General features: G+C 34.6%; 1 protein-coding gene across 1 annotated transcript in view; it reads left to right on the forward strand.

Moving 5' to 3' along the window:
• The window catches only part of SPTLC1 (serine palmitoyltransferase long chain base subunit 1), an 87,537-nt gene that overhangs the window by 49,293 nt on the left and 13,616 nt on the right, over window positions 1-24,628 (forward strand). The window contains exons 10-12 of the mRNA XM_027839688.1: window positions 7,099-7,194; window positions 13,305-13,401; window positions 15,354-15,408. Of these exons, the coding sequence (XP_027695489.1) occupies window positions 7,099-7,194; window positions 13,305-13,401; window positions 15,354-15,408 (248 nt within the window). The remainder of the gene's footprint in view (window positions 1-7,098; window positions 7,195-13,304; window positions 13,402-15,353; window positions 15,409-24,628) is intronic.

Consider the following 24,628-nt stretch of genomic DNA (forward strand, 5'->3'; position numbering starts at 1 on the left):
TATAGTAATTACTAAAGGATTACATGATATTCACTAAGGCTACAGAAGTGATGGAAAGGAAAATTCAAGTTAAAATAGAAGTCATATTCAAATTAACAGTCATTTATTAAGCACCTAACATATGCCAGGCACTTGCTAGATGCTGAGGGTGCAGGTAAAAAAAGTAGCCCCTGTCCTCAAGGGGCTTACATATGAATCTTTTTTGAAAATTAACATCTCCAAAATAAATTAAATACTTTAATGAATACTGTTTCAAGGGATCTTTCAAGACAAGTAACAGAAAAGTTGAATATTTGGGGCATAATGAACAAGCTGTTGACTTTTATGGATAATATAGTAGAAGAAAATTAAATCACCTACAATCCAGGGCAGCTAGATGGCTCAGTGGATAGAGCACTGGGCCAGGAGTCAAGAAGATCCGAGTTTGAATGTGACCTCAGACACTTGCTGTGTTACCCTAAGCAAGTCATTTAACCTCTTGTTTGCCTTAGTCCACTGGAGAAAGAAATGACGAACCACTCCAGTATCCTTGCCAAGAAAACCCCATAAACAGTATGATCAGACATGACTGAATGACTGAACCACAACAACAATATAAAAATATATTGCTGGAATGAGAACAGTTCATGTAGAGGAAAACAGTAATGTTTCATTCCAGCATTCTGGTTTCCGTGGTAACTCCCAGGTCATCTCCTCTGTTCTTTTTCCATCTTCACCACTTGGTAAACCAATTCAATTCTACACTGTTCTTTTCTCTTGTATCTCTGCCCTCCTTATCATGTTGCCAATTATGCCCAGCCAAGTCTCAGCTTTGGATCTTTTCCACCATTGGACATCTTCATTCCTCCACATGTGCTGCTGAACACGATGGAGAAAATCACACATCTGTTCTGACTGAATCCACTACAAATTTATGTTACACAACTTCAATTGGGCCCTCATTGTAACTAGGGCAATCTTACTATATCTCCTTTATCAGCTCACTATCTCATTCTATATAGCAGCTCTTCCAAACCTTTCCGTCCCTTTTCAAACCTTCCATGGCTCTTTCTCTCCCACTTTCTCAGCTGAGAACCTTGCTGCATACACTTTTTAAAATTTTTGTTTTCAGTTCTGAATTCTCTCCCTCCAACTCCTCCTGTTTATGCAAGAAGTGCACTACCCATTATACATATGAAACTGTGCAAAACATATTTCCACATTCACCCTGGAAGAATGGCAAGGAAAATATTGAAAGAAACTATGCTTCAATTTGCCCTCTGAGTTGACCAGTTTTCTCTGTGGAGGTAGATAACATTTTTCATCATGAGTCCGTTGGAATCGTCCTGAATCATTTTGTTGATCTGTTACTGTGTACAGTGTTCTCCTAGTTCTGCTCATTTCACTTTGCATAAGTTCGTATGAGTCTTCCCATGTTTTTCTGAAACCATCCACTTCCCTTATTTCTCACAACACAGTAACATTCCATCACAATCATTTACCACAACTTTTGTAGCCATTCCCCAATTGATGGACATCCCCTCCTGGGAGGAGCTCTCCATTCTCCATTCAGAGAGACCCCAAGGGGCAGAAATGTGTGGGTACCAAGGCTGACGTGAGTAGAATAATGAGGTTCCTAGGGACATGATGGAGAGTGAAAGGAGTACAGCAGGGGGGGAATGAAGTAACAAACAGTTAAAGTTAAAGACCTAAGTTACTGGGAGAAGAACTCACTAGTAGATAAAAACTTTTTAGAAATTAGGTTTGTCTAGAAAGACTTACATGAACTAATGCTGAGTGAAGTGAGCAGAACCAGGAGAACATTATACATAGTAACAGCAACATTGTACAACGACCAACTTTGATAAACTTAGGTCTTCTCAGCAATGCAGTGATCTAAGACAATTCCAAAAGACTCGTGGTGGAAAATGCTATCCACATCCAGAGAACTATGGAATCTGAATGCAGATTGAAGCATACTATTTTCTCTTTTTTTATTATTTTGTGTTTTCTTTCTTGTGGCTTTTCACTTTTGTTCTGATACTTTCACAACATGACTAATGTAGAAATATGTTTAATATGATTGTACATGTATAGCTTATATCAGATTGCATCCTGTCTTGAGAAAGGGGGAGGGAAGGAGGAAATTTAGAACTCAAAATCTTATAAAAGTGAATGTTAAGCTAAAAAAAAAAATTAATAATTAAAAAGAAAAGAAAAGAAATTAGGTTTGGACTATACTTCATGCCATACACCAAGAGAAGCTTTAAGTTGGATACATTGAGCTATATATGCAAAAAGTCATATCATAAACAATTTAGAGGAGCAGGAAGGACACTGGCTTTTGGAAATATGGGTAAGGGAAGATTTCATTGCTAGCAATAGAAAGGAACCTGCAAAATTAAATAGACAATTTTGATTATTATAAAATTTTAAATCTTTGCACAAACCTAATGTAGTAAAAAGTAGAAGGGAAACAGATAACTGGAGAAAAAACTCTTTACAAGTTTGTGTGATAAATATCTCATTTCCAAGCTACATTAGGATCTGATTCAAATTTTTAAGACTACGTCATTCTCCATTAGATAAATGGTCAAGGCATATGGATTAGCAATTTTTAAGTGATGAAGTCTAAGCTATCAATAACCCCATGAAAATTGTTCTAAATCACTAGTGAATTAAAAATGCAAATTAAAGGAACTTTGAGGCCCTACCTTACATCTATCAGACTTTCAACAAAGACAAAAGTGGAAAATAAAAAATGTTGGAGGGCCTGTGAGAAAATAGGTACACTGGCACACTCTTGGTAGAGTTGTGATTTGATCTGGCCATTTTGGAAAGCAAGTTTCAACTATTCCCAGAAAGTTATCAAACCTATATGTTTGGCCTTGGCATAGCAATTCTAAGCCTATACCCCAAAGAAATAAAAGGAAAAGGAAAAAGGACCTATGTGTATGATAATATTGATCACATCTCTCTCTATTCATGGTTGCCAAAAATTGGTAAATGGGCAATTAATAAACAAAATGTGGCATTTTACTAATAGAATATCAGAAATAATAAAAATGGACAGTTTCAGAGGGAACTGGAAAGATATTTGCGAACTGATACTGTGCAGTGAGCAGAACAAGTGAAACAATTTATATAATGATAACATTGTAGAGAAAAACAACTTTGAAACATTTTAAAACTGATCAGTACTAGGAGTCCAGATGAAGAAAATGAAATACTTTCCTAGGATAGACTTAAAATGCAGAAAAAGATATATTTTTGGACATGGCTATGTGGGGATTTGTTTTGAACTCTTACAGCTGTGTATCAATGGCTTTTATTTGTTTTGTTTTGTATTTTAATTTGTTTGCTCAGTGGGAGGGTAGTGTTGGCTAGTGGGAGAGCCATTAAATTTTTTAAATTTTATTAATTATTTTTAACATTTTTTTGAGTTCCATATTCTTTCCCTCCCTTCAGCTCTTCCCCCAACTGTTAAGAATGCAAGCAATGATACCCATTATATATGTGAACTCATGTAAAACATATTTCCATATTAGCCATGTAGCAAAAAAAAAAAAAAAGAAAGAAAATTAAAAATAATAGACTTCAATCTGTACTCTGAGTTCATCAGTTCTCTTTCTGGAGGTAGATAACACTTTTCATCATAAGTCCTTTGGACTTGTCATGCATCATATTATTGATCAGAGTAGCTAGGACTTTCACGGTTGATCATTTTTATAATATTGCTATCACCTTGTAAATTATTTTTCCTGGCTCTACTCACTTCAGTTTGCATCAGTTCAAGACTTCCCAGGTTTTTCTGAAACCATTCTTAGTCATTTCTTATAACACAATACTATTCCATCATAGCAGGGGTACAGGGAAGAGAGTACCAGTCCTGGAGTCAGGAAGATGAGTCTTCCTGAGTTCAAATATGGCCTCAGACATTTACTAGCTATGTGATCCTGAGCAAGCCACTTAACCCTGTTTACCTTAGTTTCCTCATCTGTAAAGTGAGTTGGAGAAGGAAATGGCAAACCACTCTAGTATATTTGCCAAGAAAACCCCAAATGGGATCACAAAGTTGTCAGACACAACTGAAAAATGACAACACACATTCCATCACAATCATATACCACAATCTATTAAGCCATTTCCCAATTGACGAGCACCCTCTCAACTTCCAGTTCTTTGCCACCACAAAAAGAGCTACTATAACTATACATATAGATCATTCTGCTTTTTCGTTGATCTCATTGGGATACAGCCTTAGTAGGAATATTGATGCACAATTTTGTAGCCCTTTGGGTGTAGTTCCAAATTGTTCTCCAGAATGGTCAGACAGATTAGTTTTTTTAAAGTTCTGATTAGTTAAAAAAAAATGTATTTTTTTCCTTAAAGAAAAGGACATCTATAAAACATTAAAACAAATAAAGATTTTCCCCAGCTCTGTGCTTTTCATAAACTAGTCTGTTAAAGGCCCTTTTTATCCTCTGTAGGATTATATTCAGTTTTACAGGTTGTTATTCCTAGTTGTAGGCTTTTATCTTCTGCTTTTTAATGCTATATTCTAAAACCTCCTGTACCTTAGAGTAGTAGCAGCATGGTCTTCTGTGATCTTTATGTTACTTGAACTCTTTCTTTTTGATTTCTTGTATTTTTTCTTCAGTCTGGAAGCTATTTTGTTCATGACAACTCCTAGGCATTTTTAATTTGGGGTTTCCTTTAGCTGACTAGTATATTCTATTTTTTCTTTCCATATTTTCTGATTCTAATAAATCTAAGCAGTTTCCTCTTATTGATTTCTTAAAATATAATATCCAAGGATTTTTTTTTATGAGATTCAGGGAGTCTTATTTATCTTCAGGTCTCTCTCCTTGACCGGCTTTCCAATTTTTTGATATTAGATTTGTTTTTTTCCTAGTATTTTGACTTTATTCTAATATTTCTTGTTTTTTAATGATTTTACTGAATTTCATCTGCTCCGTTTTTTTTTATGAGAGCTACTTATATAAGGTATTTCTCATTCCATTTATTGTCCTTCTAATTTTTTTCCTCTAGAACTCTTATTTCATTTTGAATTTCCTTTTTTAATCCTTTGTTTTATTTCTTCTAGCCATTCAACTAGTTCTTGTCACCAAATCATCTTAGCTGACACTCTGCTTGATTTGTGGAGTTGTTCTCTTCTTCTGCATTTATTTACCCTTCTTTATACTTTACCCTGACATGGTTACTCCCTGCATGGTGCTGTCTTTTTTGTAGTCTGGCTGCTGCTACCTCTGCTATTTTAATTGTAATGATTAAGGCTATGCTCTAGTAATCCCTGGCTTCCTTCACAATCTATTTATTGATGTCTTGGCTCAGGGTTTTGTCCTCAACACGGTCTGTCTCCCAATCATTGCTCCTCTTTCACTGTCCTCCAGCATGTCCCCCACCATGGATCTGTTTTGTGTTTATATTGTATTTATTTAGGTGAACACTTCCTGTTGTTCTAGTGTAATGTGAACTCCTTTTGAGACCAGATACCATTTTACTTTTGTATGTTCTATCCTCAATGTGTAGTATATAGTAGTTACTTAAAAAATGATTGTTGATTTGATTTTTTAATTTCTTCCTATTCTTTTTATCTAGTCTTTGAAATCTTTGCTAAAATTCAGATTGTATCTTAGTGTCTAGCTTTTTCTGATTATTAAGAATTGTAAGACTGCATGGTAACTTCTATCCAAGGTTCCAGATATTTATATTTCAACAAATGTTTCTTAGTGGTCAGCATCAGTTACAGAATAGCATTTTGCTTTGTTGGTTCATCCAGTTCATTCTTTTTTTTTTTTTAATTAATTTTTTTTTTAGTTTTCAACATTCACTTCCATAAGATTTTCAGTTTTAAATTTTCTCCCCTCACCCCTCCCCAAGATGGCATACAATCTGATATAGGCGCTACATATACATTCACATTAAACATATTTTCACATTAGTTGTGTTGTAAAGAAGAATTGGAACCAGTGGGAGATTTCCTCCACTTCTCAGGGGTGACATCATGTAAACAAATTAAGAGTTTATTAATTGCCCTACTTTAAAAACCAAAATAAATTTTTTTCTTAAAAAGATTCTTGGGTGGTTGAAGTTTATTAACACTACCATATCATTCCTCCCTGCTGTCTTTGTGATCTTCTAGAATCACCAGATTCTTCTTCCCTGTCAGCTTCCATCATGTACTTCTTTTTTGTTGAGTAGCTATAATATAGTTCTACTAGTATCTCATATGTTTCTTCCTCCATTGTTCCTCACCCAAATATTTCCTATATTCTGCCTACTTTCCTACTCAAATCTAATTCATGAATTTGTCCACCAGAGTATGTATCTTTTGGATATATTTGTGTCTCAGTTTCCCTTTTTAGCTAATCTGTGCCTTTTGAATTATGTTATCATTTGATTGCCATAGTGTTTTCATTGAAAAGCAGCACAGTAGAAAGAGGACTAGCCTAGCTTCAGAGTCAGAAGGCTGGATTTGTTTCCTAACTTCAGTTACCTATGTGACTATGGCAAATAATTTTTAATCCTCCTCCCCACCCTTGCCAAATCTCAATTTTTTTGTCTGTAGAAAAAGGAGAAAATTGTAAATGGATAATGTTTTGCTCTGTAGCAGACACTGAGTGTTTTTTTTTTTAATTTTATCAAATACTTGTACTACCCACAATGTAAATATGAATTGTTGTGAATTAGCTCTCACTAATCTCAGTTATAGTTAGAGTGCTTGATGGTTTATAACTTTAAATTTAGTTACAAATATTTCAAATCTAATTTAAAATTAATTTTACTTAAATTATTCCTTGAAATAACAATATTAAATACTATTGCCTATGTGTATAATTTAATACAATTGATGAAATTCTCTGTTGTTTATTTATATCTGTCCTAGTAATATTGGACAGTTATTTTCCTGGAATTTATTGCTAGGTTTTAGGACTCTACTTTTACTGGAATGGTATTGTCTAAATATGCAAATGATTAATACTGAAATTCTTCCTTTTTATATCTGTCTTAATAATATTGAGCAAATGATGTAGACCATTTTTTGAGGTTTATTTTTTTTTCTTTTAAAGAAATGTTCTCTGACTGTTGTTACAGATCGATGACATTGATCTTATCAGTGCTAACATGGAGAATTCCCTAGCTTCTATTGGAGGCTTTTGCTGTGGCAGATCTTTTGTAATTGACCATCAGGTATGCTTATTCGTGTGTTCTAAATAATTTTTCTCAGAAAATATTAAATGATTGACATTGTTTGCCTGAAAATTTAAGTTCTTAATGGAGTTTACTGCACAGTTCTTATTTTTTGTTATTCTTGAAGTCATGGTGCTAAGAATGAATTGGTGGAGAAGAATGGTAGTAAAAATTCAGAATCATCTTCTACTGCATTAAGGAATGAGTTATAGAATGCCTGGATTAGGATCAAAGCAATAGGAATAGAAGAAAGAAGGAATTCCATAGAATCACTAAATCTCTAGATTTAGAGAGGTATTTTATAGAGATCATCTACCTTCCTCATTTATAAATGAGAACACTAAACCTTAGAGGTAAATGACAGAGGTGGGATTAAACCCAAGTCCTCTGATACCAAATACAGATTCTTTCTGTTATATCACACTACCTTCTACATTTGAAAGAATTTAAAGTCATACTCTGCTGCTACATCTTGACGTTAAGGTGACCCTGGGTTCTTGAAGGTTATGCAGATTGCAAGTTCTAGAAGTTTTAGTGATAATGACTTTGAGTATGGCCTTAGCTATAAAATATGTTTTGTTTTTTGAGTACCAGCCTACCTAAGTGCAGAGAGGCTTATCACCAGTTGGCTAGCCATTTAATGATGGATTCTTTGGCCATGAAATAAAGAAAAATACAGAATACTTCTTGTAGCCCCTTTCTGCTTCTGTAATGGTGGCAGGGATGTGGAAAGGAAGGTGGAAAGTGCTAACAATCACAAAATTTTTAGACAACATTTAAACATTAATTTAACTGTAAGCACTCTTACAACTTTTGTCTAGTAAGAAACAAATACTCTTATGCTGGAAGTACTGAGTCATATCACCTTTGAAAACTTTGTTGTAAATGAAACCAAAAGAAAAAAATGAAGTTGCAACTAAATGAAACAATGTCTTATAAGACAAATAAAGAAGTTGGCAAAATTATTTTTAAATAGGTTCAAAGTCAACAATAAACATTATTTTATGGAAGGCTTCTTGGTCATCTTCTATCACAGTGCTTATGATAAAAATTTCCAAAAAAGACCAATATAAAAATAATTACAGCTTATATCCCAACATAATAGTTAGGAAATAACTACCTACCTATGTGGAAGTCATTTTATATTCAGCTGTCTCTATAGTCAGACCATTGCCTCATTAAGCAAATGTCAAAATAAATACCAAATTGGAAAAAATAAGACAACATGACATGCACTTGAGGCCACTCAACTGTAACCTGTTGAAAAAAGCAAGTTGATACTGAAAATGGAAAATGATGTAAGGACAGACATTAACATGGACCATCAACAGTTTCTACCCCAAAAAGACCAAAAACACCTTAGAAATTGCTTTAGTCAATAAATAGTTGGTCTCCTGGATAAATAGAGTGAGATAGCAATCAAGGGCAACAGTAATCTAGAATATAAATTCATTCATAAAATCTGACAAAGAAGAAATAATGGACATTATGAGCAGTACTGTATCATAAAATATTAAGAAGCAGTAAAGGAAACAAAAAATTTTATAGAAATCTTGGTGAGATAAGCCAGATTATTCTGAAGTATAAAATTGGGAGGAAGATAATGATTTTAAAAAATAGAAAACATTTCCATAAAAATTCTTTCCCCATCAACGACCGAGAAGCTAGTAAATTAGGACATCAACGTCACATGTGCTAGCTACATGAGCATATAGAAATGGAACTAAGTAAAACAAAGATAAAAGCTAGACCAGGCAAAGCATATGCAGTATTTGTGCTGGAGGCAACAAAATTTCGAGATGTTGAGAAATCAGTTTTCAGGGTATCTGGAAAGAGAATACCAAAAGCTTGAAGAAAAATCATGGACACTATTACTTTTGAAAAAAGGCAATCAAAAATTATCAGTAAGTACAAACCCCATAGGTCTACTTTTTCAGGTCTGTCACATTGTTATCAGAATATTCTAACCCCGGATTGAAGGCCTTCTTGATGAAGGTATGAGAAGGGAATAGGGAGGTTTTTGCAAAAAATATTACATCTTTACATTCACGCAGTTGACTAAAAGTTACAGAGAATATAAGATTTCACTTTTTATCTTTACCATAAAAAATTGACTTGAGCAAAGTATCACCTTAACATCTCTCCTCCAGTAAGACACTTCCTAAGAAAGCATTTCTCTGAAACAAAGACCTGTCTTTTTAATATCAATATTCTTCTAGTAATTCTGAATGGTTGCATGTCATAGAATACCATACTTCCAAATGAATTAAAGACATCAGTCACCCATATCACCAATTACCTATTGGATATTTCCAACCATATTTTCCATAGGCATTTCAAATTTAACACATTCAAAACTGAACTCACATTTTCCCCAATGCCTACTTCTCTGCCAAACTTGCGTATTTCTGTGGAGAGTACTGAATTCCATCCAATTCCCCAAGTTTACACAAGTATGATACTTGATTCCTCACTCTCTGTTATCTCATGTATCCGTTTAGTTGCCCAAACTTGTCATTTCTACCTCTACAATATCTCTTACACCTATTATTTTATCTCCTCATTCATAGCCACTACCCTAGTTTAATACTTTATCTCTTCTTTACTCCACTGTAACTTTCATACAGCTAGAAAAGCCCTTGAACTTTATTAATAACCCCCCCAACTAGACAACTGAGAAAGCATTAACTGCTAATCCCAGCTAATAAAATTCTTATGACAGTCTACACATTTATTGAGAGCATCTTTAATAAGCATATTAGTAAGGAACAGTTAGGTTTTTGCAAAGTGTTATTCCATAATCACCTAATTGATTGAAAGTTGTAGAGAAAAAAGATACCACCATTCTTATTGTTTGTTAACTATTTTTAAAAGTGCTTTTGATTCAGTGGAGCAAAACGCTACTTTGAAGGCTCTCCTCCAAAAAGGCAGCTCCCATGCATACCTCAGAATTACCATATTTCACCACATAATTGTCGCACCCTGTTTTTTCAGTCCAAAAATTGGTTTATAGCCTTTTGTTGTGTAATCAATCACATGGTATATAATTCTGTTTGTCACACGGCATAAAAGGTAAACAGCAGCAATGTATTCACCATTTATCTCTCATGCATTGAGAGCACCTGGTCTAGAATTCTCAGTGCACACTCATTGTCAGTATATTTCCGAAAGCAGACTTGCATGATTTGTTTAGAGTGCTGCAGTACTAATGGTATTGTCACTCAACCCAGTGAAGAATCATAGGCACCAGTGGAGCGGGCAGGGAGGCAAAGCTGCCATGAGTAAGTCACGTATGGTAAGACTTACATCTTTTCAATTTTAACGTATATTCACGAGTATTCCTTGCATCCTAATCTTGCACCAAAGACAGTTTAGTAATAAATGATTTTTAAGTAATACCGGCACAATTTAAAAAAAAAAAAGCTTTACATAATGGTCGCAACTCACTTTTTGCATAAAATCTGCAATGATTATGTGGTGAAATACGGTATGCAAAATTCTTCAAAAAACATAACATCTTCAAGAACATTAATATTAGGCAAGTCATAAAGCAAGTAGATGTAGTCTCACCAAAGGTGTTCACCATTATTGTGGAAGAGATCCATGTCATAGAATGTTTCAGCATTTCTTGGATAAAAAAAAAAAGACTTCTTGGATGTAATCTATAAACACTCAAAAGAATTTGGCTTAACTCTCCATATAATTTAAAAAAAGAGTTTCATTTGTAGTATAACACGAGTTAGATAGACAACATATAAAACACATACATCAGTATATGTTAGATAGATATTAGATAGGTAGAACTTCTATCTGGTTATCTTGGACAGATACCACATATGGACAGAGATTTGGTAAATTAAAAAAATATTTAAAACTAGGCTTTAAAAGGCTCTTGAAAACTTCAGGAACTTCCTTTTCTCTTTTTATTTCTAGTGCTAACATAGTTGGTTTGTAATAACTGCTCAATTGAATTCAATATTAAATGTTCTTTAAATCTTAATCTTAAAGATTAAATCTTAAAAAGAGATTTAAAGTAAAATTTAGAAATATTTTTATGTGTATGCTAGTATAACCATAGGAATCAATAGAGATGAAAAAATCCTTTAAAAAAGAGAGAAAGGGGGGCAGCTAGGTGGCACAGTGGATAGAGCACTGGTCTTGAAGTCAGGAGGACCTGATTTCAAATCTGGCCGCAGACCAAACACTTGACACTTACTAACTGTGTGACCCTGGGAAAATCACTTAACCCCAATTGCCTAAAAAAAAAAGAGAGAGAGAATGTTAAAACACTCCTCATACCTCCCAATGTTTTTCCCTAAACGGGCATATGATTATAAAGTTTTAAGTCTCAGATGTTCACAAATTTAAAAAAACTTTAGGTCTACCCAGATGGCCCTTTGACAAAGCAAGTTGAACTAATGTTAATCTACAACCTATTCAGTAACCTCATAACAAATGTTATCCTTCCTGTGACCTTAGACATTTTCCATTCTTTCTCTTCCTCTAAGCATTGAACATCTTACTGATTTTTTAGCCCTAAATTTCAGCAAATCTGTTTCTCACTAGTCTTATGCTCTGAGGCAATTCTGTGGAGTTTTGAGTTCTACATTTTAGAAAGGGCATTGATAGGGGAATAACCAGAATAGATGTGTGGGAGGGAAGAACTTAAAGCTGTTTTATGAGGTTTGGTTGAAAGAACTGGGGACATTTAACATGGAGAAGAGAAAACTAAGGAGAGTAGGGGTAGTTGGTGATGTGGTATGTAGTGGAAAGAGTATTGGATTTAAAGTTAAAAGGGAATTGGTTTTGAATCCCATGTTTTCAATCTGTTAACTTTGTTAGCATGGATAAGTCATTCAAGAAATCTCAGTTTCATCATCTCTGAAATGGTAATAATAATAGCTGTAGTATCTACTTTCTTTGGTTTTTGTGAGTGTTGAATGAGATAATGTCTTCAAGCATTAGTTAAGCTTTAAGCACTCTATGAATGTCAGCTCCCCAAAATCTGAAATAGTTTTAGTAAAAATTTACTAGGGGGGCAGCTAGGTGGCGCAGTAGATAGAGCACCGGCCCTGGATTCAGGAGGACCTGAGTTCAAATCTGGCCTCAGACATATAACACTCACTAGCTGTGTGACCTGGGCAAGTCACTTAGCCCCCATTGCCAAAAGAAAAAAAAAATTTTATTGGGTCATTTGGTAGAGAAGGAAAGCCAGAAGAAGACTTCCTTTTTAATCTCTTTGAGGTTTACATTACATTAGGTTTCAAATAAGAATACCAGCAGGAATTGCAGGTAGCATTTAAACTATTTTATAGTATTTGCTTTGGCAGTTCCCAGACAAGGTCCATGGAGATGTATTTCAGTAAACATAAACAATCAAATTTAGGCTGGTTGAAATATAAACATAAACCTTCAAATTTGGGGAACCCAAAACACAAGCATTGGATGGACTCAGTACTAGACCTAAGTGGGATCTTAAGTATTCTCTGTAGCCATTTGGCTTCCTGGGTAGGATCTCTGACCTCTACATTAAATTTTTGGTTTTGACAAAAATCAAACTTCCTGTATTTAATGGACTGCCATGTGGAAGGAAGGATTAGATTTATTTCGATTGGGCTTTCAGAGCAGAACTAGTGGCAATGGATAAAAAGTTATTGAGAGGATGATTTTGGGTTGATGTAAAGGAAAACTTTCTACTATTTGGAACTGTCCAAAAATAGAATGGTATTGGAAAATCAGTAATTCTACATCTCTGTATGTCTTTATGTATCTCTGGGCGACCACTTGTTGAAAAAACTGTAGAAGGGTTTCTGGCTTAATGTAAGTTGTGCTGAATCCTCCTAATTCTCTCCCAACTGATATGATTCTGTGGTACTATCTGGGAAACTATAGCAAAAACCTTCATAAAGCATAATTTAGCAGCTTTAAGGTTAGCAATAGTATCTAACTTTCAGGTTCCCCAAGTGTAGCATAATCCATAGCTATTTAGAAAGTCTTATTGCTTAATAGATAAGTGTGAATAGAGGACAATGGGATTATGGCTGGGTTTTAAGAGAGAATAAAGTGGTAGTGTGAAAGAATTTCTTTCTTTTGGTTTTATTTCTTCACAGCGACTTTCTGGTCAAGGGTATTGCTTTTCAGCCTCTCTACCTCCCTTATTAGCTGCAGCTGCTATTGAGGCCCTCAACATCATGGAAGAGAATCCAGGTATTTGTTTATTTTGGAAGATTTTAGTAAAAGATCAAAGTTCTTTGGCATTAAATTCCTAGTTTGATCTTTTAGAATTCCGCATAGGAAATGTCACCTACATTTTTGTCTGAAATTTTGATTTTATATCACAAACTGAAGTGCTTAAAATGCATCCCAAGGAAGAAATCTCTGCTAAATAATAACTGCTTTTCATGGATTGCTTTAGTATTTCTTTCTCACATTCTTAGAGCTGCTTCCCTGTATAGTAGCTTGATCCTGCTTCTTGATATGAAAGGGAAGAGAGGAAAACGAGAGAGAAAAACAAATATAAGATATTTTCCCTCTCATTTTTCCCCTTCTCCCTCTGGGTAATAATAATTTCTTGGCATACCAGAAAGTCCATAGCATTTCATTGATAGGACTCATCTAAATAGGTAGTGTTTTCATGTTTTTACCTCATTTATAGAATAGTGGAGAAAGAACCTTTAAATAGGAGTATCTGGACACTTACTGGCTACGTGACACTAGGCAAATCACTTAACCTTTCAGTACTTTTGACAGCTCTCTGAGACTGTAAGTTACAGAGAAGATGTTAACCTGCATTGGTTCAGGGAATTTCCTTACCCCAGAGTTCATTGTGCCAATGAAACGTAAAGTTTCATTCCAAGCCCAGATCAGATCATACCAGGTTTTTTCTCAGAAAAGTATTTGAAACAAGACAGTTAACCATCTGTAAAGAAATGTTTCTTTTGTCCCATTTTTGTATACATCTGTGTCCTTACCAGTTCCTGGGCATGATCTTAGAATCCTAATATATTGAATTTTGTAGGATCTTTTTTTTTTTTTTAACTTCGGTTTTATTTCATATTAGGACAAATTTACTATCATTTTCCCAAGGCTTATTGAATGAAATTCTTCCAAATGAAATAATTTTTTCTGCTTTTTATATGCATTTTTCTATTCCCAAGGAAATGACAAAGTGTCTTTGCTTTTCGATTTTTAAAAACCTCAAATGCTTAAAACACATTTCAGAGAATTATTTTTCTATAAACTTTTTAATACTTTCACTGAATGAATTTATTTTTCATTTTTACTAGAAATTATTTGCTACCATTGAGTCAATTTCCTGAAATTACCCAGCTTTAATAAAAATTTTAACCCTTTCAATTATGAAATAATAAATGGTTTACTAGGAAATAAGCTAAGAAACAATAGTTTGGCTATTAAAGATATACAAGTTGTAAAAAGTGTTTCTTACCTGCCACTTCTCATCCCAAAATTTCAGTGTTGCTCTTAATTCAAGGAAATAGAGAAGTTGTGTGTTTGTGTGTGTGTGTGTGTTCGTTAAAAATCACTTGATTTTTACATTTCCTAATCAAATACTGAAGGCTAAATTTTCCATAAGCAAGCATCCTTAGAAACAGAACATAAAAGTTACCTTCATATATATTTCTTTTTTGGGTGGGAAGGAAGGCCTAGGTAATGGCCTCCTGATTCCAGGGCCAGTGCTCTATCTACTGCGCCACCTAGCTGCCCCTTCATATGTATTTCTTAGATCGATTCATCTTCTTTAGGGTCCGTTAATAAGTTCTTGCAAGGCTAGACATTTATTGCTGACCCTCCTGACCCTCTTATTAGGTTCACTTAGAAGGTCAATTCAGTCCAGCAAAACCATTCCTGCCTTTAAACTTCAGATTTTGCTCAAAATGTGTATAACTTAATGATGACGCAAATAGCCTATGTACTTTTGGAGCTTTATTTTGAATAACCCACCAATAATTGTTATTGTTCCCTGTATGCAGAGAGGACTTCAATTATTGCAGTTAGTAGTTTAGAGCCTTTTTGGTCCTTACTGCTTTTCTTTAGAAGTTTTCATTTAAGCTCAAAAGATGGTATTGTTGAGTGCTCTTTTTAGATGTATAATAACCCAAATAGAATAACGTAGGGTTTTTTTTTCTTCTTCTCATTAGATATTTTTCAGGTGTTGAGAAAGAAGTGCAAACAAATTCATAAAGCCTTACAAGGGTAAGTTTAATATATAGATGGAACTAAGGCTCACATGTAAACTTTATGAGAAAGAAGCATTCTTTCAGATGAGGGTTCTGGTTGTTCTGTTTTTAACATTGTTTTTAATTATTCTAATTTCTAAACATACTGTAAAATATTTTCATTGTGCCTTAAAGCCAAATGTAATTTTTAGTTGAAGAAAGCTAGTAAGTATACATGAATTTAAAAAATGATAATAGAAGAGTTTTCATTTTGATTCAACCTACTTAGACAATTCATTCTTATTAAATTGAAAGAAGAATCTCTGAGATATTTTTAATGTCCATGCCATTAAATAAATAGACATATTTATTCAATTCCTTGCCTGTTCGTATTAGAGTTTTTAAGAATATTTAAGTTAGGTAAACCAATATGTGGCAAGGGTCTACTGTGTTCTCAGCAATGTGGTGCACCTTGTAGGGGAAATTAAAAAAAACAAAACAATTTAAGAGATTTTCCCTACCCATAAGAAAATTGTCTTAAGTTTACCTTTTTTCCTAAGTACTAAGCTACATTGTGTAGTCACATATTCCTCATTGGTTTTACTCTTTGAATCTTAATTTTCTGTTATCTTAAGAACTTATGTAATACCATAAATCATGAAATCCAGGTTATAGAGTATTGCTATTCGTGTGTTTTCAGAGTTTAATTTCTAGTGTTGATTTATGTTTTAATAACATACATTTTGAGTTATTAGTACAGATTTTAAAATTTTAACTATAGAAACTAAGTCCTCTTCTTCATTATTTTAAGTATTTAGAAGTCTAAAGACCATTATTGCAGTGTTTTCATTCATTCATCCGTCCGTTCAATAAATATCTATTAAATGTCTAGTATATATATAACATTTTTAGGTACAAAGAAGATACAAAGTATTATTCCTTATTCTTATTACTGTAGGCATACTTTTAGTAACAGTACATAAATCTGTGTTGGTGGCTTCTGGAAAGCAAATGTAAATTTTTCAAATATGATATACCTCAAATGTGGGAGTATTAGACAGTGCTCTGGAGTGCAAACTACAGAACCCCAGGATGTTAGTAATACTGTGTTTGTAGAGTATTTACTTTCTATGAGAATAGAGATGTATAGCCCTTTGCTTCCTATGTTAGACTGTTGTCCTTATTCATGGACCTGAAGAGATATAATTAATAAGCCTGACATACGTTTAAGGTCTATGATTGGCTCCGTATGGAGCAAAATTGTGGTTTTATAACCACTGAAAGGCTGCACAGGATGCCTTAAACATAATGGGTTGCAGAGGTACAGAAGAACTCCCCTGCGGCTTCATTAAGGAGGAAGACGAGATGGTTACATTTAAGAAACTGCCCCAACTTCATGAAACATGCCAAGTGTTTGGCACTATTTGCCAAAATATACTTGTTACCCAAGTGTTAGTAGTGATCCTGTTTCCACAGGATGAGCATTTATTTTGCATTGACGCATTGTCTGAAGTCTGTGTCCAGGAATTAATTACTAAGCAAATAACACCTATAGTACCAAAAATGTAAGGAGACCAAGTACCAAATGTTCACTTCGCTGTAGCCAAATCTCTACCAAAGTTTGGGTTTTTTCTAGTCAGTCAAATAAAAACAAGCTCTTATTGTGTGTCAGGCACTATGCTAAGCACTTGGGCTACGAAGAAAGGCAAAAGACTGTCTCTGCTCTCAAGGATCTTAAAATCTCTTGGGGGAAGGTAACACAAAAGGAAGCTGAAAAGGGAGTAGGATGAAGGAGGGAAGGTACCCAGTGCTGGGCCATGCTGAAGAAGTCCAGAGAAGTGCAGCAGGTTGGAAAATAGATAAGAAGAAAGAATCTTTAGGTCTTTAGGTCTTTTTCCAGCTTTCTGGCCTTAGAGAATGTGATTATATTGTCCACGGTTTTGTGTTTCACTTTACATGAGTGGAACATGCAGTTTTAGGTCATGGAAGTCCCTATCCTTGCCTTGTTATTGCCAAATACAGCTGTAGAAAATGCCCTTGAGTAGAAATGCCAATGAAAAAAGCAGCATCATTATAGATCACAGCTGGTCCAAAGAAAGTAAGGCTAAAAGTAATTAAAGTTATTATGGGTATGTCTACATGAATAATAAAATTCTCTATCTGATTAATTTTTTATAAAGAGTATTTATTGTTAGTCATGGGCACATTAACCATATGAAATATAAATGTAGTAACAAAATTCACAATGAGGCGTTCTTTATATGGATTTAAAAGAATGTGTGAATGAGACCAGAATAAACAAAACTTAATGCTAGAGGAGAGGTTCTTAAGCTTTTTTGATTCATGGACAACTTTGGCAGTCTGATGAAGCCACCCTTTTCAGGGTAATGTCTTGTTATTGAAGGAAATGCTAGTTTCAGCTAGAGGTTAGTAAAGTTAGTGAAAATAAAAATGTATTTTTTTTTTCCCATCCAAATTCATAGACCCTTTGAAATGTGTTGACAGAGGTGTGAGTCGCAGGTTAAGAATCCCAATACGATAGGCAAAAGTTAAGAGACTCCATTTTGGTTTGCTACTTAGTAAGCCTTAAAGCATTAGAAATGTGAGCATTAACTTTGTTGAATGGCATAATAAGTTAATGTGTAATTGTAAGTCACCTTTTCCTGTATTAGTCCTACTATGATAAAGTCACAGAATCTTAGAAACATTAAATATTGGAGTTGGAAGGGACCTTAGAAATTATCTAATCCAACTTCCTCATTTTACTGATAAGAAAATTGAGGTTCAAAAAGGTATTTGAGCAACACTTCCATTTTCTGTAAAATGGAGGTGACAAATATGCTGTACTTACCCAGTGGCTATTTGTGAGAATCAAATGAGAGAATGCTTAAAAAGCACTTTGTAGAGCATCGTCTCTTAAAGTAAGCAAAGAGACACTGTGTTATGACAAAATGACCCAACAGTACGTGTCTGGAGGTCAGTTTGGCATTTGTCACCTCTTTTTCATTCCCACCCTACTTCATAGCTTCATTACCTCTCAGGGCATTGTGTCTAGCCAGTATCACTTTCTCCAGTGTGTATTGTAAGTGACTGCCGGATGAATTCTCTTTATACATGTCTCTGATCTGTCAACTTTCTGCTCAAAAATAATTTCTGTTGCCTTCTGATTACAATTCAAACTTCATAACCTGGCATTTAATATCCTCCCTGACTGTCGCCAGCCTTTATATAGCCTCTGCTTCAGTTGCACTGTACTACTCTTAATTCCAGGACATACTCTTAAGCTTCTGTCCCCTTTTTGTCCCATTTTAAACTTTTCCCTCTTGGGAATACTCTATTTTCCCTTTTGTGCATGCAGAAATATTACCTGTACTTGAAACTCAGCTGAAATGTTTCCTGAAATTTTCCTTAATTTTTCCCACTTCTGTCTCTGAATTCTCTTAATACTTTATTCCCTTTATAGCTTTTGTCACATTCTGACTTGAATTACCCTTATTTATGTACGTGTCATCTCTCCAACTAGATTATAAATTCCTAGAGGTCAGAATCAAAGAAGTAAAAGAATGACATTAAGTAAACTGGAGGACATAGAAGAGGACAGCCAGGATGGTGAAAGACTGATTCATACCATATGATAACTGTCATCAAATATTTAGAAGGCTTTCATGTGGAAGAAGAATCAGACTTATCTTGCTTTTGTATCAGTCTAAGAGTAATATGTATTTGCTACAGAGAGATAGATTTGGACTTGTCATAAGGAAAAACTAACAATGAAGGCTAGCTAGAAGTGAAATGGGTTTCTTCAAGAGGTCATGGGGTCACAGAATCATAGAATATAAAAATTGGAAGTACTCCAGAATTCATGTAGGCCAAACCCATGTCTCACTAAATATTCCTTACCCACAATACACTCCAGGGGTTACTAGAGGTCTTCATATAAAGGCTGATTTTTTTTAGTTGTGTGTATAAAGGGTTCTTGTTCAGAGATCTCTGAGATTCCTTCTGATACTCTGTGGAATATACTTCAGTTATCTTTGTATTATCAGCTTGTATCACAGTGCTCTAGCATATGGTAAGCACTCGTGATGAGGCAGTTTGTTGTAATGGAAAGAGACTTGGGTTTAATTCTCATCTATGATATTTACTAGCTTAATTATCTGACTGTGGTGAGACTAAAGTCACTCTCAGCCTCTCATCTGTAAAATAGAAATAATATCTGCATTATCTACCACTCTGTTATCATTGAAGTCAAATAAGATAAATCATGTAAATAGATCAGCTAGCATTTATAGAGCACTTACTGTGTGCCAGGTACAATACAAAGCGCTTTACAATTGCTATCTCATTTGATACTCAGAACAACTATAAGTGCTGTTACTATCCCCATTTTACATATAGGAAACAGATTCAAACAAGTGACTTGCCCAGGGTCACATAGCTAGTAAGTGTCTGAAGCTGGATTTGACCTTTCTTATTATTCGTCTTTCATTTTCAAAGACCAACGACATCACAGTGTTGGAGTCAGGGTATGTATGTTTGGCTATGACTGATCAGTCTAATACAAATTTGAAAGGCATGGGGCAGCTAGGTGGCACAGTGGATAGATCACTGTCCCTGGATTCAGGAGGACCTGAGTTCAAATCCGGCCTCAGACACATAACACTTACTAGCTGTGTGACCCTGGGCAAGTCACTTAACCCCAATGCCTAGCCAAAAAAAAACTTGAAGGGCACTACCACAGATCAGGCATGGGTGGTACATTAGAAGGTGCCTCTGGATTTGTGCAGCTTGTTTCCTTTGTGCTTTTATGATTCTGCTTTGCTCATGGAGTATAGAACCTTCTTTGATGTGGGCATGCCATGCCGGGCAGTCTGATAGTTAATACTGAAGTTCTTCAGAGAGACTTTGAGAGTATCCTTATACTGCTTCTTCTGACCATCATGTGAGTGCTTACTTTGTGCAAATTCACCATAAAATGGTGAATACAGCCTTTCTGGACTAACTATGCCTCTCTCACTCTCTCTCTCTTCCTGTCTTTGTCTCTGTCTCTCTCTTTCTCTGTGTATATGTAATATATATCATATGATTATATGTAATATTTATGCACACTCCTCCATATAAATACCAATATATAAAGCAATATGTGTCAGCCAATAAGTTTTGTTTGATATTATTTGAATGTAACTAACTTAAAGATTTTATTTTTACAAAATTGCTGAAACTCTATTTTTAAAATGATCTGTTTTGTACCTGTGATTTCTTTGGACCTGGAATTTCATTGGTGTAGGAAACTCCAGGTGAAGAAACTCCTGCTGCCAAAGCAGATTAGCAGTAGCTCTGCAAAGTACATGCTTACAGGGTTGCCTGGAGTGCTGACAGTTTAAATGGTTTGCCCGAAAGTCACACATCCAGTATGTGTCAGAACCAGGACCTGAACATGGGTCTTCCCAATTCTTGAGCCAGCTTTCTTTCTACTAGGCCACCGTGCTTCGTTTTAGTTGATTATGGTTTGGTTTGGTTTGGTTTGGTTTTTTTTCTTTTAAATTAGGGAGGTGAGGTGAGTGGGAGTGAAAAAATAAAATTATTGTAAAAAATTGACAAAAAACAGTTGTTATAGTAAAACAAGCTTGTAAAATGTCTTATGCATTTTTTGCTGTACGTAATCAGCAAACTTTTTATCTTTTTGTCTCCATTTTAATATGTTTAGATTAATAATGCTAATAGCATTTTTATAGTACTTTAAAGTTTGCAAGGGCAGCTAGATGGCACAGTGGAATAAGCACCAGGCCTGAAGTCAGAAAGATCTGAATTCAAATAGGGCCTCAGACACTTACTAGCTATGTGACCCTGGGCAAATCACTTAACCCTGTTCCCTCAGTTTCCTCATCTGTAAAATGAGCTGGAGGAGGAAATGGCAAACCACGTAAGTGTCTTTGCTGAGAAAACCCAAAATGGGGACACAAAGAATCGGATACAACTGAAATAACTGAACAAAAGCAAAGTTTGAAAAGACTAAGATAAATTAGTCTTCCTGTAGAAGTCTGGGTCTATTTTTTTTTCAACATTTTTAAAGTGAGTCTTTTTTCTTAGCAGAATCAGTAGCAGAAATAATGTCAGTACTCTTTCTCAGGGGTAAACATTGATACATTGGAGAGAGGTTTGTAAAATGTTTGAATTAATCAACCAGATTCCATTCTTATTCCTAGGAAGATAAGGATGTTAGGTTTCATCTTTGATATCAAAGATGACAGATAGATTGCTTTGAATACACTGATATCTCACTAGAAAGTAGTTTTAAGATCCAGTTCCAACAAGTATTTATTAATCATCTCCTATGTGCCAATTTTATATCGTGCTCTGGGGGTACAAAGACAAAAATGAGATAGTCACTATCCTCAACAGACTTACCAGGAGAGACAGCATATTTATTAATTAATAAGTGAAAAATATATACAGACTACTAGACTTGGAAGGAGTTTGCCTAACCCTTTGATTTTTAAGTAGAGGAAACAAATCATCACTTTTTTGTTTTTTGTTCCTAGGAAATAGGAAATGTACTATAATGAATGAAATGATCAGTCATTGATCATTTAGTCATGTCTTTGAGGTCCATTTCTAACATTTTGAAGCTATGTATGAATCATTACCCCAAATCAAATGGCCACCTGGATTTTGCTTTATACAAATATTCATTAGAGTCAGCCTGGTACAGTGAAAAGAAGACTGGATTTGGAGGCAGAGGATCTCAGTTTGAATCTAGGTACTTCCATGTGATCTTAGGTTGAAATCACTTAAGTTATCTGTTTCCTCATTTGTAAAATGAGATTGTTACCTCTTAGATCCCTTCCAGCTCTAAATCTGTGGTCTTAAGAATCTAAGAGCTACCAATTTTTGTGTCTCATTCAGATATCTCAAGTCTGGCCTTTTTTTTGAAAGAAATAAAGAAAATGATATTGAAGTTACATTAAAAAGATAGGATGGACTTTCTCTGGTTTGCTCAGGTGGCTCAGTGTTAGATTAACTAGAATTGTGATTGTGCCTTCAGCTTAGCATTTTTCTTTCAGAATCTGTTATTTTCTAGGCAAAAAACCCAACAACTTTAAAATGGAAAATAACAGTACGTTTAATGTTTCCTGATCTCAACTATGTTTATTTATAATTTACTTTTTTCTAACTTCATCCTCATCTCCCTGTTAACCTCAAGTACTTTGACTTATTCGTGTATTTCTTATGTACCTGAGACATAATAATTATTGATATATTAATATTTAATTATAGCAACTTGATTTGAAATTGTGAAATAAATGTGTGTACAAACACACCCACACACACACACACACACACACACACACGTAAAAAAAAAAATTTCTCCTGAACTTTGATTTCATTAGTACAGGGAATGGTGAAGATCAACGAATATTTGACAGGTAGGTGTAGAAGTAGAAAAAGTATCCAACTTGGTGTCTGGAAAAACTGAGTTAAAATTCTGCTTCAGACATTTACTATGTCACTATGGGCAAGTCACTATCTCAGCTTCCATTTCCTCAATCCTCAAATGAGAGTAATGACAGTACCTACCTCAAAGGGTTGTTGTAAGATCAAATAAGATAATATATGTTAAATGCTTTGCAAGCCTGAGAGTCCCATATAAATTCTGGCTACTTTTTAGAGTCTTACAGAATTGCCCAGGGCACTAAGAATATAAATGACTTGTCCAAGGTCACACAAGCTAGTATGTATCAGAAGCAAAATTTGAACCCAGTCTTAACTCACACACCAGCTGTATGTCCACTATATCAAGCTGCCTTTCATGAGTCCATGTGTGTGTACATGAAAGATCCCAAGGAACTATCTACTGCTCTCTCTTTTTCTCTCTCTCTGAGTATGTGTGTGTGTGTGTAATTGCATTTTATATTTTTAGAATATGACATGTCACTAAACTTTATGATACAGAAAAGGCAACAAAGAAAATTTTAAGGAAATTAGTGAGGATCTAATAATGGAGATAAAATTAGAAATAAATTATCCCAGACTTAACAAACACCAAATAAACTGAGTATGTCCACAAACATAGTAGAAAGGGAAGATTGTACTGAAACAGCAGATGTATCACGAAGAGTTTACTTTTCTTTTTAAACATATAATAAATTAAATGTGTAACTTTAAAAGTTATTCTGTTTTTCTATTATTCTTTCTGACCTGTCTTCTGTGTTTTCCAAAATATGCTACAATGACCCTTTTTCCTTTATAAAATTTTGCTTCTTTGTTCTTTCCCCACCCTCATTCAGACTCAATTTAGAAAAAAGAAAAAAATTCAGACTTAATTTAGGAAAAAAAAAAAAAAGCCCTTGTGATAGATATACATAGTTAAGTGAAATAAATTGCAACCAAAAAAAATATATTTTTTAAAATTTCATGTCTAATTCTGCATCCTGAATCCATCATCCATCATGAAGTATGCTTCACTGTTACTCCTCTGGAATCAGAGTAGATCACTTTATCATTTAGAGTTCTCAAGTCTTTCAAAGTTGTTTTTCTTTACAATGTTGTTATATAAGTTGTTGTCCTGGTTCTGCTTACTTCACACTGCATCAATTTATACGTCTTCCTAGGTTTCTCTGAAACCATCCCTTTTATTATTTCTTGTCACAAAAATATTCCATTACTTTAATATACTATAATTTGTTCAACCATTCCCCAGTTGATGTGTATCTTCCTAATACAGTGTTCTTTGCTGTAATAAAATGAGTTGCTATAAATATTTTTGCAGATAGTATTCCTTTTCCTCTTTTTCCCCCATCTCTTTGAGATAAAAGCCTAGTAGTTGTATATCTGCTTTAAAAGGTATACACAGTTGAAAATGATCCAACCATTTTGGAAAGCAATTTGGAACTATGCCCAAAAGGCTACAAAAATGTGCATACCCTTTTACCCAGCAATAGCGCTTCTAGGGCTGTATCCCAGAGAGATCATACAAATGGGAAAAAGACCCACATGTACAAAAATATTTATAGCAGCTTTTTTTGTGGCGGTAAAGAATTGGAAATTGAGAGAATGCCCATCAATTGGGGAATGGCTGAACAAGTTGTGATATATGAACATAATGGAATACTATTGTGCTATAAGAAATGATTAGCAGGCTGACTTCAGAAAAACCTGGAAAGACTTGTATGGACTGATGCTGAGTGAAGTGAGCAGAACCAGGAGAACGCTGTACACAGTAACAACCATGTTGTACAATGACTAACGTTGATAGA

Source organism: Vombatus ursinus, unplaced genomic scaffold, assembly GCF_900497805.2.
Source record: "Vombatus ursinus unplaced genomic scaffold, bare-nosed wombat genome assembly UNPS02014832.1, whole genome shotgun sequence".
Taxonomy (NCBI): domain Eukaryota; kingdom Metazoa; phylum Chordata; class Mammalia; order Diprotodontia; family Vombatidae; genus Vombatus; species Vombatus ursinus.